We start from the raw sequence: 27,394 nt of genomic DNA, 5'->3' as shown, positions 1-27,394 counted from the left end.
CCGGAGCCGGAGCCGGCCCGAGCCGCGCGGGTCATGGCAGGGCCGCGGGGCGCGCTGCTGGCCTGGTGCCGCCGCCAGTGCGAGGGCTACCGCGGCGTGGAGATCCGCGACCTGAGCAGCTCCTTCCGGGACGGCCTGGCCTTCTGTGCCATCCTGCACCGGCACCGGCCCGACCTGCTGTGAGTGCCGGGCCGAGGGCGGGCGGGTGGGCGGCGGGGCGGGTGCTGGGGACCGCCGCCCCCCTCAGTGACGCGGAGGCCGGGCGGTGACTGGCACCGCCCCCCGGGGACCGAGACGCCGACCCACCGGCCGCCCTGAAGGCCAAGCGGGGCACTGAGACCCCCGCGCCCGGGACACCCCTCCCCCACTAAGCCGGTCTGACCCCGCCCATCGGGACTCGGAACCCGCCCCCCATGCTGATCCGACGGCCGAGGGGCACTGACCCCGCCCACAGGACACTGATTTCCGCCAAGGGACCCTGTGCCACCTTGACATTCTCTTTGAAGGGGCACTGAGCTCTCCCTGGGGACCCTGGGCCTTTCCTACACCAAAGTCCTCTGCAGCAGGCACACTGAGCCTCCCTGGCCCCATTCGCCATTGAGGGCTGTTAGCTCCGGGGGCGCCCCCTTGCTCTGTGAGTCCTGGTGAGCCCTCACTTCTCTGATTCCTCAGTGGGAGCTTGTCTCCAGGGCACTAGCACAGTTCCTGGAGACTCTAGACTAACAATTGTAGGGGTGAATGGGGGCACACCATGCTCCCCCCATGCCTCCCCAATTAGGGCACAGATCTACCTTCCCAGGTCTGTGCTCCAGGGCCCTGCTGTCCTCAGTAGAACACGGAAGAGGAGTCAGGAGAGTGGCATTGGGAAGACTCGTAAGATCCCTTCCTGCCCAGAGCTGCTCAGTGAGGTTCCCATGGGAAAATGTGTTCAAACCCCCCAGAGCAGTGGACTTGGGGCTTCGATCTCAGCTCCCCTTGTCTTGGGCCCTGGAACCTCTTCCTTTCATCCATTCATTCATAAAACACTGAGTGAAAGTTACCTGGTGCCACCATTCCTTGTGCTTCAGGTCTTGTCTGCAAATCAGGGACAAGGGTCTACAGCACCCCTGCCAGGGCTCCCCCAGCCTGGCAGGATCTGGAGTCTTTCTGTGTGTGACCTCCAAATGTACGATCCCCAGCACCTGGGAGGGTTTCGAAAGGAGTGCCTCAAGGATTCCATGGAGCACATGCACCTGGTTTATTCTGTGCTGTGCAGTACAGTGTCTGGGGGTGGTGGCTTGGCCCTGGGTTGGGCTCTGGAAGGGAGGGTTTTGGGGGTGTGGATACAGATGGGAACAAGATAAGGTGGGGACATAGGTGGGCTGCTGTCTTCTGTGGGACATGTGACAACTGAGCTAACGGAGGCACAGGGGTGGGGGCTCAGGAGCTCAGGAGCAGGGGCTTGAAGGATGAAGGAGGGGGCACTGGGATTGGACCCATGCATTGGAGTCGAGGGCTTGAGGGGTCTTCTGTTTCAGCTGGGAGCAGGCAGAAAGGCAGGAGGTGGGGAAAGGGCCTAGTGTGAGAAGGAACTTGGATGTCAAGCTAAGCCATTTGGTGGTCCCGAGCCTACTGGCATCAGAATGCAGGCCAACGCCTGCCTGTCTTAGGTGTGCAACGTTGGGAAAATCACCGAACCCCTCCTGTCATCGGTTTCCTCTTCTGTAAGGTGGGGTTGATAATTAGACCTACTTCGAAGAATTGTGAGGGTTAAATGAGATAAAAACTGTTCAAGCAACATTAGTTATGAGTAGTGCTACTAGGCAGTAGGGGATGATGACTGTTTTATTCTTCCATTTATTCAGTAAGTACTTATAGAGTTACTACTCTGTGCTGGACACTGTACCTGGTAATGGAGGTACCAACCAAGCAAATAAAAACCCTACCCACTGTCCTGCACCTATAGAGGGAGACAGGTGTATAAACAGTATTGATAATTCCATGTGCTCTCTCAGAGGGCTAGGGCTGGGAAGACCTCCCAGGGAGACACAGTCTTCAATGAGATGGCCAAAGCCAGGTGAGGGGCTTCTGGCAGAGGGCCCCATCTGAGTAGAGGCCCCAGGAGAAAGGTGTGTGCAGAGCCCAGGCCATGCTGCTGGGGTGGGTAGCGCCAGGCAGCGAGAGGCAGGAGATGCGGTTGGGCCAGGTTACTGAGGGCCTCTTTTGTTGGCCAAGGAGGGTGGACAGAGGCCTGGGAGCCATGTGGGTTTAAAGCAGGTGACAGATGTGGCTGGAGAAAGCGTGGAGGGGAGGGTGGCTGTCCTGAGAAGAATCCAGAATTGTGCCCAGGCATTCATTTTAATTGGGTCCACGGAGGCCAGTGAGTGGGCTGCCAGCCCATTGTGCAGGAGAGAAGCTGAGGCCCAGGTCCCACATAAAGCGTAGGGAAGGGCTCAGCAGTGGAAAGAGAGGATTTCCGAGAGAGTATGGGTGGGGTAGCGGGTGAGGGCAAGTAGCATCTTGTAAAGTGTTTCCAGGCTTCTGGAGCTGTGGGTCCTGCCTGGGTGAACCAGGTGTTGGCCTAGGCCTCTGCTGGGGGGAGGGTTCTGCTGTAGTGGTGAGGGGGCTGGTCTACCCCCCTCCCCCCGCTGGCCCCCACCCAGGGATGTTTAAGCTCGCTTGAGGGCAGGGACCATGTGGGTTTCATTTTTATGTTCTTCATCTCCCCCAGATCCTAATAGAACCTCCCAGGCCTCTGAAAACTCTCAGAAAATATCTGTGTTACCAAAACCCAGATGTTGATTAGGGACTGAGAGGAGATAGGAGAAGATGCTGGAGGAAAAATTATAGTTTCCTGGGGTTTTTAGCATTTACTCATTCAACAAACATGTATTGAGTGCCTGTTGCATACTGGGAATTATAGGGTGTTGGGGGCACAGGGTGGACCACTTTTAGGAACACTGCTGGGGAACCCAAAATAAACGGACGAGACAAGTTGCTTTTGTCTCATTTGGTCTCAGAACAAGCCTGTGTTGGGGGCTGGGCCGGTGTTCCCTTACCCTGTTCCCAGTGTCACAGACTAGGAAACTGAGGCTTAGGAAGGTTAAATAGCTTGCTTAAGGTCCCACTCTAGAAACAAACAAACAAAAAAACCCAAAAAAACAAAAACAAAAAGGTGCCACTCTTAGGCAGTGCCAAAGAAGGGGAGTCAGTGAGGCAGCTGCCTGGCCAGAAGTGGCAAAAAGCGGGCTGGAGCTCAGACGCAGGGCCCTCTCCTCTCCCTCTGCGTGGTCCACCCAGCCCTGGGGCCGCAGCCTCCTTCCAGGCTTCTCTAGCTGCCCTTCCTTTCCTGCCTTTGCCTGGGGTTTCTGCTACCTGGACTCTGCCTGGACAAGTGTGAGAGGGTAGGAGAAGGAGGCTGCGCCTGCCCAGCCCACTCATATCTGTGGGGCCTGCCGTTTAGCAAGCCGGGACGCTACCCGTCTTCACCACCAGGCTGAGAGGTGCTTTCCCCCAGGACTGCTGACCTGCCCCGGGTCCCCCAGCCTGGCCTGCAAGGGCCGGGCCTGGGATTCAGGCCTGGGAGGAGGTGCTGCTCTTGCCACAGTCTGGGCAGTCAAGGTTGCAGTTTTCAGCCGTAGAAGGAAGGGCCAGTCTGCAGGCGGCTGCATCCAGGAGGCTGCCAGGCAAGAAGGATGAGCTGCCTCTGCTGGTTTCAGCCCCTCCATTGTCCTGGAGCAGGATGAACAAAGCCAGCAGGCTGGCCAGCAGTCCCATGCCAGGGGCCCCCTGGGCAGGTCCTGCTGCCTCTCACCTGTCCCAGCTTAGAAACCAGGAAACTGCTCACTGCTTCCCCAAGGGAAGCTGTCCCCAGGAGCAGCCTGGTGGGGTCAACCAGCTGTTCAGTGCTGGCAGCTCTGGAGTATGTACCATTTCCACTCTGCTTCAAACTTATTCTTCTATTCCTGACCCCCCTTAAGAAAAACGTTCATCTCTGGGCTGGGCTAGGTTGGGATTCGGCAAGCTGGTGTGGCTTCTCCAAGTCTGTGACATGCGGTGGAAGGGCCGGAAATGTGGATTCCCAGGGCTGGGTGGCTGCCCCTCTTCAGGACTCGGTGTCCTCTTCTGTAAAATGAGATAAATACCCACCAAATCAAATTGCTGTGAAAATAAAGTAAATGTGATAGAGGAACCCAACACAGTGCCCTCCTCAAGGTCAGCAGTCCCTGGATGCCCTTGTTATTACAAGTATCAGTCCTGCTCCCAGTTGTGTCTTTGCCACACTCAGGAGATGGCTTTCTGGGGATCTAAAACTTGATCTAAAGCTTGGACCTGAGCTCCACCCCTTCCCAGTGCTTTCCCAGCCTTTGCTTGGATGCCTCCAGGGGCCATGAGCTCATCCTCTGCCCCAGCTGGCAACCCCAGCTCCATTAACAACTGTTTGCTGCCTCAGTTTCCTCCTCAGCAGTCCACAGGTCCCCTCCTCCAACCCTGATGGCTGAGATGAGGTCACCTCTGCTGGGGGCTCCTTTCCGACCCCATCCCCCACTCCCTCTCTTGACCAATCCTCCTCTCTTTGCTCTTGCAGAGATTTTGATTCACTTTCCAAGGACAATGTCTTCGAGAATAACCGTTTGGTGAGTCCCCAGACAGATGGAAGCCAAAGGGTGTGTGTGTGTGTGTGTGTGTGTGTGTGTGTGTGTGTGTGTGTGTGTGTGTGTGTGTGTGTGTGTGTGTGTGGTGTGTGTGTGTGTGTGGTGTGTGTGTGTGTGTGTGTGTGTGGTGTGGGGGGGCGTGCGTGTGTGTGGTGTGTGTGTGTGTGTGTATGTGGTGTGTGTGTGTGTGGTGTGGGGGGCGTGTGTGTGTGTGGTGTGTGTGTGTGTGTGTGGTGTGTGTGGTGCATGTGCGTGTGTGGTGTGTGTGTGTGTGTGGTGTGTGTGGTGCATGTGCGTGCGTGTGTGTGTGTGTGGTGCATGTGCGTGCACGTGCGTGTGTGTGTGTGTGTGGTGTGTGTGTGTGGTGTGGGGGGGCGTGTGTGTGTGGTGTGTGTGTGTGTGTGTGTGGTGTGTGTGTGTGTGGTGTGGGGGGGCATGTGTGTGTGTAGTGTGTGTGGTGTGTGTGTGTGGTGTGTGTGTGTGTGGTGCATGTGCGTGCACGTGCGTGTGTGTGTGGTGCATGTGCGTGTGGGCGTGTGTGTGTGTGTGGTGTGTGTGTGTGGGGTGTGTGGGGTGTGTGTGTGTGTGTGGTGTGTGTGTGTGGTGTGTGTGTGTGTGGTGTGGGGGGGCATGTGTGTGTGTGGTGTGTGTGTGTGTGTGGTGTGTGTGTGTGTGGTGCATGTGCGTGCACGTGCGTGCACGTGCGTGTGTGTGTGGTGCATGTGCGTGCGTGTGCGTGTGTGGTGCATGTGCGTGTGTGTGTGTGGTGTGTGTGTGTAGTGTGTGTGTGTGTGGTGTGGGGGGGCGTGTGTGTGTGGTGTGGGGGGGCGTGTGTGTGTGTGGTTGTGTGTGTGTGTGTGGTGTGGGGGGCGTGTGTGTGTGTGTGGTGTGTGTGTGTGTGGTGTGGGGGGGGCGTGTGTGTGTGTGTGTGTGGTGTGTGTGTGTGTGTTGTGTGTGGTACATGTGCGTGTGTGTGCGTGTGTGTGGTGCATGTGCGTGCACGTGCGTGTGTGTGTGTGTGTGTGTGGTGTGTGTGTGGTGTGGGGGGGCATGTGTGTGTGGTGTGTGTGGTGTGTGTGTGTGGTGTGTGTGTGGTGTGTGTGTGGTGTGTGTGTGTGTGGTGCATGTGCGTGCACGTGCGTGCACGTGCGTGCACGTGCGTGTGTGTGTGGTGCATGTGCGTGCGTGTGCGTGTGGGCATGTGTGTGTGTGTGGTGTGTGTGTGTGGTGTGTGTGTGCGTGTGTGGGTGTGGTGTGTGTGGGGGGCACGTGTGTGTGTGGTGCATGTGCATGCATGGGCGTGTGTGTGTGTGTGTGTGTGGTGTGGGGGGGGCGTGTGTGTGTGTGTGTGTGTGGTGTGTGTGTGGGGTGTGTGTGTGTGTGTGTGTGGTGCATGTGCATGCGTGTGCGTGTGTGTGTGTGTGTGGTGCATGTGCGTGCGCATGCGTGTGTGTGTGTTTGGCCCCCTTGCGCCTGGAACATCAGGGCTCCTCCTTCTCCAGGCTCAGGGTGGGACTTGAGCTGAGGGGAGCCCACGGTCACCTCATGCCCCTGAGCGGAGCTGGGCCTGGGCTGGTGGGCATCCACTGACACCGCCTCCTCCTTCTCCTTCTCTTTCTGCTGCGGCTGCACCTTCCCGCACCCCAGGCCTTTGAAGTGGCCGAGAAAGAGCTGGGGATCCCCGCTCTCCTGGACCCCAACGACATGGTCTCCATGAGTGTCCCCGACTGCCTCAGCATCATGACATATGTGTCCCAGTATTATAACCACTTCTCCAGTCCTGGCCAAGGTGAGAGGGGACCCAGCTCTTCAGGGAGGCTGCTGGCCCTGGGGGAGGCCCTGTGACTTGTTTTCTGAGCTGCAGTCAGGTGGCTGGGGAGGCAGCACATCATCCATTCACTTAATCATTCATTCAAACATTTGCTTTGTTTGTTTACTCTCTGAATTATTATTATTATTATTATTTTCTTTAAATTTTTAAAAAAATATGACCGGTAAGGGGATCTTAATCCTTGACTTGGTGTTGTCAGCACCACGCTCTCCCAAGTGAGCTGACCAGACATCCCTATACAGGATCCAAACCCGTGGCCTTGGTGTTGTCATCACCGCACTCTCCCAAGTGAGCCACAGGCTGGCCCTGAATTATTATTATTATTTTTTTTGTGGCTGGTGAGCGATTGAATCCTGGACCTTGGTGTTATCAGCACCACACTTGAACCAACTAACGAGCCTCATTCAAACATTTATTGAGTAAAATAGCACTGTGCTAGGTCCTGGGGGTAAGCTGTGAATGCGATTGCTGCTTATAGTCTTGTGGGGGAGACAGACAACAAACATATAAACTCCGAAATGAACAAAATACTGTCACAGACAAAACAGGGTGAGTTCATCTGCTGTATGTGTTCACCTCCCCGACACCCACCCTCATTTCCTGTTTGTGGATACTTGCCTGGGATTTTTTCCTCCAGCAGGGAAATGGCTCTGTCCTGTGGGGCTGTGCAGCATCCCACAGAAATGACTTTCAAGGCCTGAGAGCTCCGTGGGTACCAGGCTCTGTGGGTGCCAGTGACCCCGGGCACATCAGACTGGTCCCTGCCCTTGAGACTGGGGAGCTGGGGTGGGCTACAAGGTTACCTCTCTGCTCTGAGTCAGGCCACTGGGCATCCCCATGCAAGGATGTCTCCTGGGGGCAGCTGGGCCTCCCCTTTTGCAGAGAGGAAATGGGCCCAGAGAGGGGAAGCAAGGAGCTCAAGGTCACACAGCAGGCATGAGAATTCAGGTGTCCTGAATCCTGCACTAGGTCGTTGTGTCCAGGGTCCCAGGTGGACCCCATTTCAGCCCTACCTTCTGTCTCTGCTCTCTATCTGGATGATCCCAGCCCATCCCCTTTTAAAAAAAGTGTTTCATGAAGTCAGGGGTTTCTTTTCTTACTAGAAGTGAAACACATTTACTCTAGAAAATTTATTTATTTATTTATTTGTTTGTTTATTTATTTATTTTTTAAAAGATGACCGGTAAGGGGATCTTAACTCTTAACTTGGTGTTGTCAGCACCACACTCACCCATTGAGCTAACCAGTCATCCCTATGTGGGATCCGAACCTGTGGCCTTGGTGTTATCAGCACCGCACTCACCTGAGTGAGCCACGGGCTGGCCCAACTCTAGAAAATTTAGAACATAGAAAAATATAAACATTAAAATAATCTGTGATTCCCCCTTTGCCTGATATAACACTAGGAATTAAAGTTATAATTAAACAAATCACATTATATGTATTTTAATAGAAATTAAAATGAAAGTATTTCTAAACCCCAGAGTCTTTGATGAGAGGCAGCCTATGGTGGGGGTAAGGAGGATTCACAATTTTCACTCTGCTGTTTACTCTCTGGGTGACCATGAGCCATTTACTTAACCTCTCTGCCTCAGTTTCTCCTGTGCAGTGGGATTAGGATAGCACCCATCTCACAGGGTTGATGTGAAGAGTAAATGAGGACAGGTAAAACCGTGTCCAGCCCTTATTTAGGACTCAGATTAGTATTCCTGTCACTTCTTATTTCATTGATCAGAGTTCAGCTTGCGTGCTTAAGAATCCCATTTTAGTCCTATCTCCCAGAGGCTTCCTTGTGGCCAAACCCAGATCTCTTTCTACTAAGCTCATCTCTGCTGGGCTGCTCTTTCTGGGACCTGCGGTGGATGGGTAGGGGCAGCCCTTGGTGGTGCCCACTATGTTCCCTGGTCCTCATTGGGCACCTGGTGGGTGAGGGTGGCCCTGATACCCCCAGCTCCCTGCACTGTGTCTGGCTGGGAGAAACACCTCGCCCTGCGAGGATTCTCGTTGATAGAGGTACAGCTTGTGCTTTGCATACAACTTGGCCCCTCAATGCAAACCATTTTTATCCAATCTGCCACTCAAGCAAAGGAAACAGTAATGTGTTCCAACCCTGGAGGCAAAGCTGGCTGTTCAACTGCCCCAGATGGTCCTGTACTGTGCTTTCTGGGCAAGTGGATACATTTCAAGGGTGATTTTGACGAAACTTGACTTTATCCAGATTGGGGAACTCTGGAGCCTGCCCCTGGCTGAGACACCACTGCTCCATGCTGAGTTGTTGAGCTTGCGCCAGGCTCTGTGGGTGCCAGTAACCCTGGGCACATCAGACTGACCCCCACCCGCAATGAGCCACAACCTGGTTGGGGAACCAGGGCGTGTGTGAAGGAAGCCCAGCAGATGTGGGGAATCAGATGAGGGGCACCTGCCCCACTGGGTGGCAGGGACAGGTAACATCAGGAAAAGTCCAGCTTCCCAGCATGGCTTTAAGGGACTTTTCCCCCTTAGCTTGAGCCACTCCCTGTCACATTCCTTCACTGGTAAGTCTTCTCGCTGACCTTCCTGCCTCTGCCCACACCCTGGCAGATTCTTTCTTGCTACTCCTCTTATCTTCACACCTTCCTCCTCCAGGCAGCCTGCCTTGATATTCCAGCTGCTCTCGTAGCCGCCCACCCAGTGGTGAACGTGGCCATGACGTCTTATTCATCTTTCCTCCTGGGCAGACCATCTCTGTCTAGTTCACAGCTATGTAGCCCCAGCACCTGGCACTTATTTAACAAATATTTATTGAGCTCCTACTGTGTGCCAGGCACTGTGCTGCTGCTGGGGAGACAGCTGAGAGTGAGATAGACTCATGGAGCTTGCATTCTAATGAATGTGGGGAAGAGAGAAAGCAAAGCATAGTAATATAATTCCAGATGAGTCCAGTGAAGGAAAGAAAATAAGGTCAGGGGATAAAAAGTCGTGGGGGCAGGGAGTGGCTACTTTAGATGGGTGGTCAGGGAGGGCCTCTCGGAGGAGGTGACATTTGAGCTGAGCTTTAAACAAGGAGGAGGAGTCCCTGTGAATATCTGGGGAGGAATGTTCCAGGCCAGGGGCAGCAGGGAGCCTGTGTGCTGCTGGGGACTGAGGGCAGGCGCAGAGGAAAGGAGGACAGAGGGTTGTGGGGAGTGGGAAGATCGTGTAGGGACTTGATTAAGCTGCTGTACTTCCAAAATTTTTGACCATGACTCACGGTAACAAATTTCCCATCACAATCCAAGTTCACACACACATGTGTAACGGAAACAAGTTTCAGGAAACGATTCTTCCCCTTACAGCATGTGACACATGCAGATATTTTCTATTTTGTTTCGTCTTTTTAATGTGCTTATTTTTTTATTTTATTTCATTTTTTAAATGGTTGCGATCTACTAAATTAATTTCAGGATCCATTAATGGACTGTGACCTGAAGTAGAATAAATGTTATTTTAAACCACTGTAAGGAACTTGGTTTTACTTTTTAAATTTTCAAACAGTAACTTAACTTTTTTTTTGGTGTACAGTTCTCTGACATTTTGGATTTTATTTTATTTTATTTTATTTTATTTTATTTTATTTTTGTTTTTTTGGGGTTTTTTTTGGATTTTATTTTAATCATTGGGTACAGATTAGGTGCTCAGTGATATTTGCCAATGGAGTGACAAAGGAGCTGTCTGAGAGGAGGCTGGGGGCTTGGGGGGGTTTCTTCTGGTGATGGGGAGTGCAGGCAGGGTTCTGGGCCGCACCTGCCCACTTGAGGATGGGCAGGGCAGCAGGTTGTCGACCCCAGGAAGCCAGCCCACTTTCCTGAGCCTTTGGGCCTTCCCTTCGGCCCACTTCCCCTGCTGGGAAGGAAGCTGTTTTGCCACATACCGTGCACTCCATTATTTCTGTGACTGTCCTGTTGCACTGTTGTTCGTATTGACTCTGTGCAGTAGGAACTACTGTCCTCATTTTATGGAGGCTTGGGGAGGTTAAGTGGCTTGCCCATGGCACATAGCTTGGAAGCGGAGGCATCCCTGGCCCGTGTGAAGCAGGAGACTGGTCTTATCCAGCATGAGGTGGTCTGCCCAAAGCTGATGTCTGCGGAGCTTAAATCTTTGGCCAGGTTGGGACCTCCTGGGACTCTGGGATCTCCACTTGCCTCAGGGCCCCTTTCCTGTCTCTTGGCAGCTAGTGTCTCACCACCCAGAAAGGACCTGGCACCCTCGTCCCCACCATCTGTGGCACCCACTTCAGTGGAACCAGGAGACAGGGCTCAGGTAGGCAGAGGCCTAGGGTGGCGGGAGGGTGGGGGTGGAGAGGGTGGGTTGGCAGGACACCTGTCATTGCAGTGACTGTCACGTGGGGACTGGGTCTCCTAGGCTGAGGCAAGGGGGCATGGGTCAGGATGCCAGTCGCATTCTGTGGACAGGGAGCCCCAGTTCTTTCTCCAGTGCTCAGCATGGGTTTGAGAGATGCCAGGCCTGGGAAGGGGAGAGAGGGCAGTCCACAGCACTGACTGCCGTCACGGGGCTGTCAGGAGTTACTCACATAATAAAGCAAATATTCCCGTGGATTCCTATTGAGACAGAGCTTTAAACTCCCCAGTGTGACTTTGTTTCATCCTCACAACAACCCAGGAAGGTTGATGTGGGCCCTGCTAGGCAGATGAGGAAACTGAGGCTCAGTGAGGTTTAGTCATCTGTCCAAGGTCACTTAGGAGGGAAGTGGGGGCCACACTGCCAGTCACCTGTTCCAAGGAGCTTAGAGGAAGTGGCACCAGCCCTTCTCATCTGAATAGCACTTTACAGTGTGCAAAGGGCTTTTCCCATCTGCTCCCAGCCACTCCTTGCTAGAGGAGCTCTGGAGAAAGCCAGGCCCACGGTGGGTCCCCAGTGAGGGTGTCAGGGACGGAGACTGGCAGGGGTTATACGATTCCATTTTTCAGGTGGGATCACAAGGCCCAGAGACTCAAGCAGCTTGCTCAAGGTCACAGTGCTTGGAAGTAGAGAAACTGGGATATAAATCTGCCGCAGCTCTAGGACAGAATACAGAGAAGGCAGATGAGGTTGGCCTAAGGAGACAATAACCCCTCAGGGGGCCAACCCAGAAGCAAGGATGAGGGGCAAGAGCAGCCAAGGGGAAGGAACTGTGTAGTGAGGAGCTGCCTTCCTGGGGGATAGGGGTCTGAAACTGGAAGTCAGGATTTTTGTGTTACCATCTTGGCTCAGTGACCCTGAGCAAGTCTTTCCCCCTTTCTGGGCTTTAGTTTGGGAGCCGGACAATCTCCTGTCCTCTGCCCCTCCTCAGGCCCTGATGACTCAGGCCCACATGATTACCAGGAAGCTCGGTGCACACTTGAGGGATGGTGGCAATTGGAGTGAGGGGAGGCGGGAATGTTCTTGAACAGGATGGCTGGTGACCATGCCCCCTGTTCCCAACCTGCCTGCCTCATTCCCTGCAGGGCGAGGAGCTTTCCCCAGGCAGCCTGTCGGAGCAGGGCACGCACCGGCCCCCCAGCAGCGTGTGCGCGGCCTGCCAGCAGCACGTGCACCTGGTGCAGCGCTTCCTGGCCGAGGGCAGGCTGTACCACCGGCACTGCTTCCGGTGAGTGGCCAGGGGCTCGCCACCATTACTCCCAGTGCCCTGGAGGGAGCTCCCATGGATTCAGCACCCCACAGCGTGCCAGGCGCCTTGCGGGGCTCTTTGTGCCAGAGCGTCTTGCTTATCCCCATTTTACTGATGAGCAAACTGAGGCCTAGTGAGGAGAGAAAGCCTTGCGCAGCTGCACAGTTTGAGGCAGAATTGTGTGACTGCCACAGGGTGAGAGCTCAGGGGTTCTGCTTCCAGCGCCTCAGCTCCTTGAGGATAACTGCCTGATGATGAGTAAGCAGTATATACTTTTCTTTTTTTTTTTATATTTTCTTTTCTTTTTTTTTTTTTTGTCTTTTTCGTGACCGGCAGTCAGCCAGTGAGTGCACGGGCCATTCCTATATAGGATCCGAACCTGTGGTGCGAGCGTCGCTGTGCTCCCAGCGCCGCACTCTCCCGAGTGCGCCACGGGCCTGGCCCAAGCAGTATATACTTTTAAAAACAGCAATAACAACTTGCTTAAGTGTGTGGCTCCCAGAGGAAGCCAGATTTTAAGAAAATGGAGTAAGAGGGAAGGAAAATTCAGAACCTTAGGAAACTTATGAAAACATATGTTACAGGAAAGAAAATCGAGCAGTCAAGGGAAACAAACCACTCAATTACAGCATGCACTTGCTCTGGTCTGGTGTGTACGTGAGTGAGTGGGGTGTCAGCTAGTGAGGGAGGGACACTCAGGGACCTGACTGCAGAATTGAGGTGCTGTGGGGAACACATCAGGACCGGGGGAAACAGGCTACACAATGTAGTCACATCTAGCCACCAGGGCAGTGTTTTAGAAATTTTTACAGTGACTCCCAGTAAAAAACACATTTGACACTATGACTAGATGTAAATACTTACCTGAAATAAAACTTGTGCAGGGCTGGCTGGTTAGCTCCACTGGTTAGAGCACAGTGCTGTAACACCGAGGTACAGGGTTCGATCCCTGTACCAGCCAGCCCCCAGAAAAGCAAAAACAAAACACTTGTGTAAATAGTTTATATTTAAATAGTAAGTAGTGCACAACTGGAATTAGAGTTTCAGAAAGCAATATTTGTCCTTATTTGTACGATAGACTCTGATAGATTGTATTTTGTTCTATTTCATTAAACAAATAAACCTGGTTGGTTGGAAACCACTGAACTGATGTCCTGAGCCACTGTGGGTGGCTGCTCGCCCTCTGGACGGTGCCTCTTGCAGCGCAAACCAAAGGCCTGTTTCGCCATTTCTGTTGCTGATTTCATGTGGTTTTATTGGCCCACTGCGTTTCTGACAGTTACTGTTTTCTTTTTCCTTTGGAAAGTCCTGGCTATTGAGCCAGGATCCTGGCTGGCACTTGGGAGGAGAGGAGGGAAGGAACACCCCTGGCTGCTGTTGGAGGGGTAGCCAGTGCCCAGGCCAGGCTGCCCGGCTAAGTGAACCCTTGTCCTGTCCCCTGGCAGGTGTCAGCAGTGCTCCAGCACCCTGCTTCCTGGGGCTTATAGGAGTGGGCCCGAGGAAGGCACCTTTGTGTGTGCAGAACGCTGTGCCAGGCTGGGCTCTGGTGGGCGGTCAGGAACCAGGCCCGGGCCCCCGCCCCAGCCAAAGCTGCAGCACCAGCAGCAACTCGCAGAAGAAGCCAAGGACGTCCAAGGAGGCAGCCCTAGCCCTCATGCGGCTGCAGGAGCTGAGACGGATGGACCAAAGGCCAGCCCCGAGGCTCGGCCCCAGATCCCCAGCAAGCCCCGGCTTCCCGGCAAACCACAGGAGCTGGCCAGCCCCTTGGCCAGCCGCCCCACACCTGCCCCCAGGAAGGTCCCTGAGAGCACAGCCCCACCCCACCCCACACCCCGGCCCCGGTCCAGCCTGCAGCAGGAGAACTTGGTGGAGCAGGGTGGCAGCAGTGGACTAGTGAATGGTGAGTGAGGGGCCGGGCGAGAGTGTGCTGGCCACGTCTGTGTGCATCTGGGAGGATTTGTGGGCCACTCTGTGCCCATGTGTACTGAGAATGCTGGGGTTATCTGTGTTTCTGAGGTTATCAATTCATGCAACTAGTAGTTACTGAGTGCCTCTGTGCCACGCTCTGTCCTCGATGCTGGTGCAGCTCAGATAGGATGCACACGGATCCCCCACCCCTAGCTGCCCCATTCTGTGTGTGTTGAAGTATTTGTGTTCTTTTGTGTCTGTCTCGTGTGCTCCGGTTTCAGGGTGTGTAGTATGTGTACATCCATGTGTGCCTGTGTATCCTGAGTGTCTCTGGGACTCTGTGCACGTTGGTGTCATTACTGTGTGTCCTGGCTGATTTTCAGGCGCACTCTAGGTGTCCTCCATACCCAGCCTATGTGCTTGTCAATGTCTGGCAGGGGAGACCTCGGACTGGAGGGAGGGCAGAGGTGTCAAGTGGGTCCCTGAGCTGGTCTGAACTGCAATGGTGACCCCTGCCCCACTCTGTGGGTCTATTCTCCCCCTCCCCCTCATCACAGACCATTCCCAAATGACCTCCTTGGGTTTCCATGAGCTCATGGAAATGAGGCCTGTGTAACCTGAGGTGTGCTGGGCAGCCCCCATCATCCTGTTGAGGAAGGCACTGGAAGCCTGGGGAGAGAGACTCCCAGGGTCTCCTTGCACCAGAATATTCTATTTATTCAGTTCTGTTTAGTACTCAAGGAGGCTGGCTCTGAGCACAGCTCTGAGCTGAGCACTGGGGACACGGATACTGTTCAGACCTATTTGTGCCTTCGACGTGCTACCAGTGTTGAGGGGGAGACAGGCACAGACACACGGGGGTTTCAGTAGAATGTAGAGGTCTTTTTAAGATGGACGAAGGAAATTGGCTTTTGTGGGACTCATGGAAGACACTTGGGAGTGAGGGGAGACTTCCAGGAGGAGGTGACTCCTGAGCTGAGTTGAGACGATGATTCCTGACCGCACTGGGGGAGTATCTGAGGGGACTTGGGCTCCCTTTTCTCAACTGAAATGCAAATGGTGTCTCAGGTGGCCTGGCCTTGCCCCTCTGACCGTTCTCTACTAGGTCACCTTTGGTGCTTATCTAATCTCCCTGAGGGCTGGGCTGGGAGGTGTGAGGGGGCAGTTGAGGTTGCCATGGCTACCTAGAGCCCATGGCCTACCAGCTCAGAAGGTAGGGCACTCCTTGGCGGGGCAGCACTCTGGCTGACTCCCTGGGAGCCCCTCTGCTGCCCATGAAGGCCTGGCTCACTCTCCTTTCCCATCTAGGAAGACTACACGAACCCCCTGTCCCCAAGCCAAGAGGGACACCCAAGTTGTCAGACGGGTACGTTGGTCCCTGAGAGGCTTTTTTGCTTGGGAGGTCCTGGTGCTGGGCGGGGTACCCCTGGGGCCTGGATGGGGAGCAAGGCATCCTGTGGATGGGCAGGGCAAAGCTCAGGAGGGAGGCTCATCTCCAGGTGGGGAAGGAGAGCCGTGCCCATGTTCCCTTTCCCCCTCTTTCCCCGTGGCTTACCCTGGGATTCCTGCTGCCACTGCCTGACCTTCCTGGGTCCCTGCTCCCGTGGACAGCAGGGCTTGGTGGACAGCTGCCTCTGGAATCATAACACCTCACTAAGCCTCTGTTTCCTCTACAAGATAGGGGACCTAGGCTGCACTCATAGCATTGTTGTGAGGCTTAGCTGCAGAGCATAGAAAGATCTGGAAGAGTTCAGCTGTGGCCCCTGGCTCTCAGGTCCTCCACCCCAGCACCCTGCTTCACAGGGGAGGACAAGTGTTTGCAGCTGCTCTTTGGGAGTGGAGCTTCCCCTGCATGGTCAGCCAGCGAGGGAGCGAGGTGGGACACGGCCGTACTAGTAGTTAACCTTTGTTGAGCATCTGGCACAACAAGTGCTTGGGTGCTGTGCCCAGTGGGGGATGAGGGAACTCACTGCATCCTTTCAGCAACATGTGAGGCAGGGTAATTATTGTCCCCACTTAATGGCTAGGGATACTGACACATGGAGAGGCCAGGTAACTTCCTCAGTATCATGCAGGTGGTAAATGGCAGAGCCCCTTGTCAGTCCTTTCCTGGGCTGGGTTAATGGCGGCTGGTGACTTGAAGGTCCCCTCCTCTAGACCTCAGGAGATCCAGTTGGGAGGTGACTGTAATAGTCCTTTCAGCCTGGGCCCAGAATGGTTCCATGGGGCTGGGGGTGTGAGAAGGGAAGGGGCCGTTTCTCATCTAACCCCTTTGAAATAGACTCAAAACTCTGCAGAGAGAGAAGGAAGCTGACCCCTCGCCTCTTCTAATGGTTTTTGCCTCTTCCTGCTTCCCTCCAGGATGCCAGCCCCTAGGAAGGACCCCCCATGGATCACGCTGGTGCAGGCAGAGCCTAAGAAGAAGCTGGCCCCGCTCCCCCCGAGCAGCCCTGGGCCGGCAGGCCGGGCCAGCAGGCAGGTGCAGAACGGAGGCGTGGAGGAGGTGGCCCAGCAGAGCCCAGCGGCCGGCCCAGAGCCCAAGCCCTACAACCCCTTTGAGGAGGAGGAAGAAGGAGAAGAGTCCCCAGCTGCACCCAGCCTGGTCACCAGCCCTGCCCTGGCCCAACTGGAGTCCACCCCCAAGATCCTGCACCCCTGGTACGGCATCACCCCCACCAGCAGCCCCAAGACAAAGAAGCGCCCTGCCCCCCGAGCGCCCAGTGCATCACCGCTCGGTGAGTGCCTTTTCTGGAGCTCTCCTGATGGTCAGGACTGTGGGGTTGGGGGCCAGGGCAGGGTGTGGTCATGTGAGCCTACAGCAAACCCATGAGTACGTATCTGTACCCCCACTTTGCAGTGAGGAGACAGAAGCACAGAGAGAGTAAGTCATTTATTTGCCTAAGACCTCACAGTGCTGAAGAGTGGAGGCAGGATTTGAACCCAGGCGGTCTGGTTCCTGAGTCCATGCTCTTTTTTTTTGGCAGCTGGCCAGCAGGGGATCCGGACCCCTAACCCTGATGTTAAAAGACTATGCCGTAACCAACTGAGCTAACTGGCCAGCCCCACGACCCCACCCCTCCCATTGAGCTAATGAAATGTGTTACCCAGTGAAGTGCTTAGCATGACACTGGGTTCCTGGAAAACACACAGCGGGGTTAGCTTTAACCTGCCCAACTCTGTCCCTGTTTTCCCAGTGGCCGAGCAACAAGCAACTTGGGCTCTCACCTGGCTATGTGTGGCTCAGGTGTGGTGACTCTGAGCTGTTCTTTCCTCAGTTTCTCTGTCTGTGAAACGGTGGTGGGCCAGTCCCAGGTGCTGCACACCCCCCCCAGTACTCCCTCCCTCTTCCGGTCACGCTGTAGATTTGGGCTCTCACCTTTTGCCAGTCTTCTTATGCCCTGGGCTCAGGCACCTTCCCACGGCCGGGGACTGGCTGCCTTGGAGAGCTCTGTAGGAACCCTTCAGACAGTGGGGTCAAGGGTATGTTAGAGATGACCAGAGGCAGGTGCTCGGGTGGTCTGGGTGGAGCTCTGGGACAGGGTCAGGGTACAGTGGATAGGCATGAGCTCTGGAGTCAGACCCCAGCCCTTGCTGGCACAAGTGTTTCCTCTCTGAGTCTGTTGCGTCGTCTGGCAAATGGGGATGATGTACTTAGAGGCATGGTACCTGCCATCCACGTGAGGGTGAATTGGTGTCCAGCAGTGCCTGGCCAGAGTCGGTGGCTGTGGGGGCTGCCTGCTCCTCCCTGCTCTGCCCTCCCTGCCCCGTGGGTCGGAGCAGAGGAGAGGTGGCCTCACTTCTCTCTGGCCTTCCCATGCACCAGAGCCTCGCCTCCCCTGCCCGGGTGGTTAGGCCTTTGGGTACACTCAGGCATGGGAGGGGCCATGCGTCGTGGGGAAGTGGAGGCATCAGCCCTGCTGGCTGAGGGTGAGCGGCCCACAGCACGGGAGTGTGGGATGAATGCGGACGACTGGGTGCGCTTTATGACTTTGCCCCTGTCATGCATTGGCTGTCCTCTGGGCCCTTGTCCCGCCTAGATGTGGAGGAGCATGGGTTTCCAGGGCCACCTGCAGCTCTGTTGAGAGTGGAGCGTGTTAGGTGAGGCCAGAAGCCCTGATCATGCCCCGTTGTATGGTGTCTGCTTGCTCATTTGTACAGCTCTCCACGCCTCCCGCCTCTCGCACTCAGAGCCACCCTCAGCCACACCATCTCCAGCCCTCAGCGTGGAGAGCCTGTCATCTGAGAGCTGCAGCCAGACTGCTGGTGGGATGCTTCTGGAGCCACCAGCTGTGCCCAAGAGCTCCTCAGAGCCTGCTGTCCATGCCCCTGGTACCCCTGGCACCCCAGGCAACCCTGCCAGCCTCTCTGCCAACTCCTCCCTGTCTTCCTCTGGGGAGCTGGTGCAGCCCAGTATGGCACGGACACCTCAAGCCAGCCCTGGCCTTACCCCCAGGACTAGTGGCAGCCCAGGTCCCCAGGCAGCCAAGTCCTGTGGTGGCACCACTCCAACCCCTCTCTTGTTGGTTGGGGACAGGAGCCTTGTGCCTTCCCCTGGAACCTCATCCCCACAACTGCAGGTAAAGGTGAGTACCTCCTCACCCTCCTAAAAGCTGCGTCCTCTCTAGTGGACATGGGTCTGGTCCCAGGGCAGGAACGTCCAGGGTCTTCATCTCTGCTGGCCTCTGACTTCTTGAGTGGTCTTGGCTGTGTCCATCTACCCATCTACCGCTCTGTTCATTGAGGCACAAATCCACCTATCCTTCCTTCCATCCGCCGGCTAGACTTCCTGTCCACCTGGCCAGCCACTTGGCCCAGCATGACCTGTGCATCCAGGCCCCTGTTTACCAGCCTATCCTATGCAATGGCCCATTTGGTGTCTGTTCCCCTAGCCACCTTCATCTGCACATCCTCTGTCCACCCTTCCACTCACTCAGGCCCTATTGATGCCAGACCCTGGGCATCATTGCATTAAGATCCACTCTTGCCCTCCAGTGGCTCCTGGTCTGCTCAGAGAGACAGCTTAATGATTGTTCTAGAAGGCAATCTGGGGTGGAGCACAGAGGGGAGGGGATGAATCCCTTCTCCAGAGACCTCGATCTTTCTGCCATGTAACGGGGCAGCTGGCAACTGCTGAGCACCTCCTGGGTGCATGAGCTGCCTGGGCTGCAGGGGTCACACGAACATAGTGGTTGCTGTCCTCATGCTCACAGCCAGGTCACGGGGAGGTGCTGAACTGACCGTGCCATGGGGTTTGTAGTGGGCAAGGGGTCAGCCCCCAGCAGGCAGAGGGCTCAGACACACCCAGTTACTGAGCGCTTCTGTTGTGTGCCCTGTGGGAAGTATTGACAGAGAACAGCAGGCACAGCCCTGTCCTCAGGCTCCCCTCCCAGGTCCCCTTTGGGCCCTTGCTGGGCTCTGTCTTTTCTCAGGGTGAGGGGGACACTGGGAGGGGCTGCTGGGCACCCATCTGGGCAGCTCATTTTCCAAGGGCAAGAGCTTCCCTGTGGGAACAAACCCTGTCCCCTGCTGTGCCCAGACTCTGCCATGGCACTTTTCGTGCTTCAGAAATCCCAGAGCAACTCCCCACCTAAATGAATCTCTCCCTGAGCTGGCACAAGTGAGGGGCAGAGTCCCTCTCCCAGCTGCTGGGAGAAGTGGCCAACACTCCAGGCCTCAAGTGCATCCTCTTGGAGGGGTCCCTGATGACACCTGTGTTTGTGATAAGCTGGGAAAGTTGTTGGGAAACATCAACACTGCCTATGTGGCAGATCGGGCCTGCTGTGCCTTGGAGGTGGGGCTGCCCAGCTGTGTTGGCCTCTAGGTGGGCAGGGGTCTCCCCAGAGGACCAAAAGGATGCAGAGCCTGGGTACATGGGTGGTGGGCTGGGCAGCAGAGGGCGGGGGCCTTTCCCAGGCAGGGAGGGAGCTCCCCTCCTCCTCCAACTGCTGGCCAGAGGAGGGCAGGACCCCTGCTTTGGCACTTACTGGCTGGGTGGCCCTGGGTTAGGAGCTTCCCCTCTCTGAGCCTTAGAATCCCCACTGGGGAAAGGGTGGTTGTGAGGCCTGAACGAGCTCCTGTAGCTCTGTCTTGCCCTAACCTTTGTGTTGTGACCACTGTCGCTCCATGCTAGACGGCTGCTGGGCCCTGAAACAGACAGATTCTCACCCAGCTTGGGCCCATGGGAAGCGTGTGGCCTTGAGCAAATTCCCTCACCTCCCTGAAGCTGGGTTTACCCAACTGCAAATGGGCATTATGATACCTACTCTGCAGGGTGGTTGTGAGAATCAAACAAGTGTGTACAGAGAACATCTAGTGCAGCAGCTGGCACTGGAAGGGGCAGTGGAAATGGGAGCGGTTTTTGAATGACCAAATGCATTGGAGTCAGAATTCAGGGAATTCTCTGTGCCTGGGCACTCCTCCCCGCAAGGCGAACTCTCCCGCCTTTGGGGTCCTGGCCTCTCCATATTCCCACATGATCAAGCTGCTGGGGTCTTGACTGTCACCTTCCCCAACTCACCCTGTCACGTCTCCCTGCCTTTAGTCTTCTTGCAAGGAGAATCCTTTTAACCGGAAGCCATCGCCTGCAGCATCCCCAGCCACAAAGAAGGCCACCAAAGGATCCAAGCCAATGAGGCCACCTGCCCCAGGACATGGCTTTCCACTCATCAAACGCAAGGTACCAGGCTTCCCGAGGCATTCTTAGAGAGGCTGGGTGTCTGTTCAGCATCGCTCACACATTAAGAGGGGGCTGTTGGGTGGCCTAACTGGAGGGTTTAACTTGCAACCAGAGGGACTTAAGACAGACTGGCCATTTGCAACCCAGTGCAGTGGGTGGTGCATTTAACTTGTTACTAACAATAGTCCAGGTATCAAGGCTCTTATATGATGTACTTCTACTTAAACAGAGTGTTCTAGGGCCAGCCCATGGCTCACTTGGGAGAGTGCGGTGCTGATAACACCAAGACCGTGGGTTCGGATCCCCATATAGGGATGGCCCGTTAGCTCACTTGGGAGAGGGTGGTGCTGACAACACCAAGTCAAGGGTTAAGATCCCCTTACCAGTCAGCTTTAAAAAAAAGAAAAAAAACTGAGAGCGTTCTCAAGTTTATCTCTATTATAGGGTCATTCTCACTCACAATGTGGCAGAGAAGGGGAGGAGTATCCACAAAGGGCAGGAAGTTGTGCCTCCCTCTGAGTGTGTCTGTCACCACTGGGACCAGTGGCTTGGAGGGCTTGTGTCTATTCCCACACCGACCCCTTCCCCATACTGGGACCCTGCCTTCTTACCATGCTGATGTGTGGGACAGGACCCAGGGCCCTGGAGCCTGCAGTGGCCAATCCTGGCTGGACAAAAGGGCACAGCTTCTGGCAGCAGCCTGAGCTGGAGGAGGGCAGGCAGGCGGGAGGGGTCGGCTGTCCTTCAGGTGACCAGGGCACTGTCGGGCAGGTCCAGGCTGACCAGTACATTCCTGAGGAGGACATCCATGGAGAGATGGACGCCATCGAGCGCCAGCTGGATGCCCTGGAACACCGCGGGGTCCTGCTGGAGGAGAAGCTGCGCAGCGGAGTGCACGGTGCGGCAACGCTGCAAGGGCTGGCAGTGGGGGGGTCTCTCTTCTTGGGGGGAGCTGAGCTGGGACTTGCTATGAGCCCTGGCCTTAGTGGGTGTCTGGTTTCCAGAGGGCCGCGAGGACGACATGCTGGTGGACTGGTTCAAGCTCATCCACGAGAAGCACCTGCTGGTGCGGCGGGAGTCTGAGCTCATCTATGTGTGAGTCCCCTCCCCTCGGCCCCTCCCGCCCTCCCTGAGTCCAGAGAGCCTAGAACTGAGACCCTGTGCCCTCTCCCCTCCCTACTGGGTGCAGGGCAGGGCAGCCAGGCAGCGGGGACAAGTGTTAATAGTCACCTCACTCCCATCCACCAGCTTCAAGCAGCAGAACCTGGAGCAGCGCCAGGCTGACGTCGAGTATGAGCTCCGGTGCCTTCTCAACAAGCCAGGTGAGCACAGCCACATGCACTCCAGCACCGACCCTGGGGCTCTTCCCCTCCGGCTGGGGAGCTGACGGAGCCAGCCCCATGGGGGATGCATGGGCAGACTGATAACAGGGCCAGAGCAGTAGGGTGTGCACGGTGGCTATCTGTGTCACCTCTGAGGAGGGAGAGATTGTACCAGGTGATAACTAGGCTAGCACATGGCAGGAGAGGGAACCGCAGGATGGTGTGTGGGTGTGGAGGGCCATGGTGTTGGGGATGACAGGCTGTCTGGGAACACCAGGCCCAGGAGCAGCCCGGCCTGTTTTGGGCCACACAGTCCTGTGTTTTGCCACTAACTTGCTGCGTGACCTGGGCAGGTTTCTTAGCCTCACTGAGGCTCAGTGGCTTCATATGTAGGACGGGAGTGCAGGTACGCACCTTGTAGGGTGTTCTTGGAACCAGGAGACAGTGGGGTGGGAACGCTATGTACCCTCGGATGGGCCAATGGCTGATGGTCATTATGTGGCTGAGTTGGGGTTTGGTGAGGGAGGGCTCCTTATGTACCCTGTGGCCATGACATGGAGTGAACTGCAGCTGCAGGGGACACCTCAGGGCTATGGAGAATCCATAGCTGGGAGCCAGGGCTTGGACCACTTTTGTATGGCCCAGGCATGGTGCCAACCCTGGGAGTTGGCCATTGTTTCCATTTAACAGATGAGGAAACGGAGGGCCAGGGAGGCTGGGGGACTTGCCCATTGGTGGTGGAGCTGGGCTTCGGTCCACGTTTTTGACCTTGCCCTGTCCCTGCACAAACAGCCACCCGCCTCCTGCCCTGCCTCACCTGCTGGGACAGCGGTCTTGTCTCTCCATTGACTGGGGAACTTGGGAGGCTGGAGTGTCCCTGAGGAAGCCACAGAATGTCCAAGGCCTCCACTACCGTCGAGTCCCTCCCACTTCTCCAGGCGGCTGGGATGTGGCCACTGCTCCTAGGGAGCCACAGTGACACCCTGTGGCTGCAGTGGGCACAGTCCCTCTGCCTCCTGGGCCAACCTGTCCCTGTCCTGTGTGGTGGCAGCACCTCACAGATGTCAGCCTGTCCCGATGTTGCTTTTAGAGGGTGAGAGGCTGGTTTATAAGGCCCTGGGTGGGATGGAGACCCACAAGACACCATACAGGCCATTATTTGGGGGTGTCAGGCTGCCCAGGTTCAAATACCGGCTCCACCTGCGCTATGTGATGCTGGTTCAGGACTTAACTTCCCTGAGCCTCAGTTTCCCTATGTGGACTGGGGACATAACTTACTCGGGTCCCATTTGAGAAGTGGCAGAGCAGGATTTGAACTTGGGTGGTGACTCTGAAGCCCACGCTCAGAATAAGGTTGGGCCACCTGCTCCTGAATTTTGGCAAGGTAAGGTGGGAGGGGGATGGGTAATAGCTGAGGGGGCCTCAGGATATTTATTTCAAGACGGAGAGGCCTGTGGTGGCAGATGTTGTGGAGGGGAGGCCAAGTGTGTAAACCCATCCCTGGAAGTCTGCAGGCTGGGGGAGTGGGGAATACCCAGGCATGGGGGCCCTGAGGGTGGGCCTGTGGGATGGCTCAGGGCCTGGAGGGGAGAGAAGGGAGAGAGGCAGCAGGGGTGCTCGGCCTCAGGGAAACCTCCTGCTGGACTCCTTGCCCCCAGCGACCCCTAATCTACTCTCCTCCATGGCCTTGGGTGGATGTCCCAACATGTCACTTGGGTCACGTTGCTTCTCTTGCATGTGGACCCCTGGGGTTCCCTGTTGTCTCCCCACCCCTGCCCCACTCTGGCCCACCTGAATCCTGCCTCTTGCAAGAAGCCACCTCGTGAACCTGTGAATGGATGAAAGAACATGAGCAGGAAACCCTTTGGTCCATGCTGTCCTCTGTTCTTAGAGTGTATGTGCTGGCCCTGCTGGGGCCCCTTGAAGGGTGTTTTATCCTTCTAGAACAACCTGCATTTCCCCATTAACTTGTAAACCCCACCCCTCTGGACTCCTCCTTTCTGTGCTCATGGTATCTAGCGTGGGGCTGGCCTTTAGCTACCTGCAGCACTTAGACAGGAGCTTCTGACATCCTGGGAAGGAGGAGGGTTTTCCCACCACTCACACCCCCAACTTTTGTCCCTGGGCAGAAAAAGACTGGACGGAGGAGGACCGGGGCCGGGAGAAGGTGTTGATGCGGGAACTTGTGACCCTCATTGAGAAGCGCAATGCCATCGTCAACTGTCTGGATGAGGACCGGCAGAGGTGACATAGCTGGGGGAGGGGCCCAGAGCAGGTGGGGCTTAAGGCCCCATGGGTGGGCAGCTCCCTGGCAGAGCCTGAGACACAATCCCATACCCTAGGCCAGGCCAGCCCTGTCTTCACTGCCTGTGATCCCAGGACACCCTTGCTCAGCCCTGTGTGGTCTCGGAGGCTGGAAGGGACTTGGAGATTATCTGATCCTTCCTCCTGTGGGATGCTTAGCTTTCCTTTCTTACTGCAGGGAGGAAGAGGAAGACAAGATGTTGGAAGCAATGATCAAGAAGAAAGGTCAGGCTGCTGCTGGGGATGAGGCCGGTGCCTGGGAGTTCTGGCCCACCTGAACTCTCCTGAGTGTGTTCAGCTGGGGGGTTGGAGGGCAAGGAGGCACGTTTTTGTGTTTTTTTTTTTTTCTGACCAGTAAGGGGATCGCAACCCTTGGTTTGGTGTTGCCTGCACCATGCTCAGCCAGTGAGCTAACTGGCCATCCCTATATAGGATCCGAACCTGCAGCCTCGGCGCTACCAGCAACACACTCTCCTGAGTGAGCCACAGGGCTGGCCCCCAAGGAGGCAGGTTGAATGGAGGATTGGAGTGGGCACTACAGGGATGGTTGTGCACAAACTCCCCAGCCTCTGTTTTGCTGGGAAGGCTGTGTGTGGCAAGGGAGGCCAGCCTACAGCCATGAGGGCAGTGGCCCAGGCTTGGAGGGTGGCTGTGGGACATCCTGATGCCTGCAGGAAGGACTGTGATATATGGGGCATTTTCCCAGGGGGGTTTGCCTTAAGCTGTATATTCCTCCTTGAGATCTGCAGCTGGTTTTGGTGGCATCTGTGGGTCCAAACAGCACTTGCCTGCTGGGAATTGGATAGCTCCTGGAATGGTTCAAAGAGCCCTGGACTGTGAGTCAGGGTTTCTGGGCTTTGATCTTGGTTCCACCAGTGCCTTACTTTGTGGCCTTGTGGTTAAATCTTGACTCTGGCTAGAGCCACATTGCGTGGATTCTGGTCCCAGCCCTGACACCTATTAGCTGGGTGACTTTGAGCCCGCACTTTACCCCTCTGGTCTCACCCTCTGTATCTGCAGAATGGGGGTGATAAAGACACCCCACTCCCAGGCATGTGCCGACGATGACTGAGATAATGTGTGTAAAGCGCTTAATGCAGGTCCTGGCGCCTACAACGAACTCAGTTGGGATTAGTCTGTTTCAAAGGCCCACGTTTTCCTTGTCTATAAACTTAGGGCGTGGACAGATGATTTCTGAGGTTTCTTCTTGCTTTGACAGTCAGTATTTGTGTTGTAACCAACAGAACTGTAAGCACCAGCCTAGGTGAACTGAGCCTTTTCAAGACACATAAGTGAACGCCATGCTTCTGTTCCCAGCTTCCTTTCGCGTATGCTTATTTCCTGATCTTTGCCAAAATGCCAGGAGAGGGGGTGGTCCCCATCCGCTAGGTGAAGAAACGGAGGCTCAGGAAGGGGAAGTGACTCGCCCAAGATTCCACACAGCAGGTGGTGGCGCTTGGCTGAGCCCCTGTTGGCCACACGCCCAGGCCTGTGTCACTGGCCTGCGCTGGACGGACTCCCCTTCCCTACTTAGTTAAGTGCCCTGTTTCTCTGCTGCAGAATTCCAGAAGGAGGCTGAATCCGAGGGCAAGAAGAAGGGGAAGTTGAAGACCATGAAGGTGCTGAAGCTGCTGGGAAACAAGCGTGAGACCAAGAGCAAGTCCTCCGGGGACAAGAGCTAACAGCGAGGGAAGCCAGCTGTGGACTGTCTGCCTCCTGGATCAGCCCTTGGGCTGTGCTCCCTCGTGGGGTACCACCTGCCTCAGAGCAGTTGGGAGGAAAGATGACTTCAGGGAAGGAGCCTCTGGGTGATGGCCTCTCCCTCCTCAGGGTCCTCCGGCGGGGCTGGGCCAAAGAATTTTCCTCCCTCTTCTTTGAGCTCCAGGCAGCTGTGATTCCTCCCTGCCCAGTCTGATTCTGAGGACTCTGGATGCTGTGACTGACCTAAGGGGCAGCGGCCGAGCATGTCCACTCCCTTGTCCCACCCAGCTGCTGCTGTGATGGGGCAGCTCCCTGGTCCTTCTTCCTCTCTGTACCACTTCCAGATGGGATTCTTAGCTGTCCAAGTCCTGCAATGGTAGCTCTCTGGCCCAGGTCTCCTGCCTCTGTAGGCTGCCCTTCTTGGCAGGCTGGCGAGTAGCACTTGGAGGTGCTGGCTTCTTCCTGCCCAGCCCTGGCTCCGAGCCTCTGCCCTCCTGTCTGGTGCAGGTGCCCTGAGTCTCAGTTTCTCCTTGCTCAGGAGCTCTACTTATGAAATCTCTAATTGAGTCTGAGTTAGTTACTGAATGGCCTGTGCTGTGCCAGACACGGAAGGGCCTGATGGGCAAGTCCCTCCCTCCCTTCCTCTCTCTAAGTTCTAGGAGATGCCTCCCTCCTCTCCCCTTATTCTGCAGGAAACCTCGCTTTCTGTGACACAGGGCTGTGATGGCCATGCTGGGGTAGGTGGGTGTCCCCCACTAATTCCCCCCAGTGCTGAGCCCTCCAGGAAGGGCCTCTGGGAGGCAGTCCCTGGTTGCAGTTCCGGTTCCTGATTGTCAGCCTAGGGTGGGTGCGCTTCAAGTAGGTGCTAATCCTGGTTCTTTAACACATTGTAGTCTGACCCCTAACTCAGGCTTTCCTCCAGACCCCAGGTCCAGGGGATAGGGCCCATTCTGTTTGTGGTCATCACTAGTCTTGTCTCCTCTGTTGTCTGTTCTCTCCCCAACCCATTCCCACCAAGGGACAGATGGCCACTTGCCCCACTGGGATAGCTGTGGGAGAGGAGGAGCGATGGGGACACCAGCTTTTCCATAGGGAATGTGCCAGCAGTTTTTGGTTGAAGCACTGTTTCTATAAGCTATCTCTGGGATGCCCCTAGGTCCCCCTTCCCTCCATGTACCTCTGGGAAAAGATTGCACTGTATTAATTCTTGAGGATTTTCCACACCAACAATAAATGGAGACAACCTCATTTGCCAGTGCCCTGTGGTATCAGGTCGCGTCTGCCTTCCTGCCTGCTTCTGCCTTGCCTCATGGCCAAGCATCTCTGGTTGTGCTGGAGGGTCTGGGGCCATGTTGGGGCTGTCAACTGGAAGGGACCTTGGCCCTGACTGCC

General features: G+C 55.7%; 1 protein-coding gene across 1 annotated transcript; it reads left to right on the top strand.

Moving 5' to 3' along the window:
• Window positions 1-27,224, top strand: MICALL1 (MICAL like 1). The gene is made up of 16 exons (XM_063075330.1): window positions 1-179; window positions 4,568-4,616; window positions 6,282-6,423; window positions 10,655-10,743; window positions 11,928-12,070; window positions 13,537-13,991; window positions 15,308-15,365; window positions 16,361-16,734; window positions 18,158-18,582; window positions 20,541-20,675; window positions 21,447-21,573; window positions 21,680-21,770; window positions 21,924-21,997; window positions 24,127-24,241; window positions 24,480-24,526; window positions 25,862-27,224. The coding sequence occupies exons 1-16, from the start codon at window positions 34-36 to the stop codon at window positions 25,981-25,983; spliced, it is 2,592 nt and encodes an 863-aa protein (XP_062931400.1). The 5' UTR covers window positions 1-33; the 3' UTR covers window positions 25,984-27,224.
• The last annotated feature ends 170 nt before the right edge of the window (window positions 27,225-27,394 follow it).

Source organism: Cynocephalus volans, chromosome 12, assembly GCF_027409185.1.
Source record: "Cynocephalus volans isolate mCynVol1 chromosome 12, mCynVol1.pri, whole genome shotgun sequence".
Lineage (NCBI taxonomy): Eukaryota > Metazoa > Chordata > Mammalia > Dermoptera > Cynocephalidae > Cynocephalus > Cynocephalus volans.
The sequence above is the reverse complement of the archived record's forward strand: the minus strand, read 5'-3'. Positions and strand labels throughout refer to the sequence as shown.

Bases quoted from the DNA above. Each gene is read 5' to 3' on its own strand.
- MICALL1 (XM_063075330.1), top strand. From the start codon at position 34: ATGGCAGGGCCGCGGGGCGCGCTGCTGGCCTGGTGCCGCCGCCAGTGC. The intron at 4,617-6,281 runs GTGAGTCCCCAG...CCCGCACCCCAG, and splicing joins TCTTCGAGAATAACCGTTTG to GCCTTTGAAGTGGCCGAGAA. The intron at 15,366-16,360 runs GTACGTTGGTCC...GCTTCCCTCCAG, and splicing joins ACACCCAAGTTGTCAGACGG to GATGCCAGCCCCTAGGAAGG.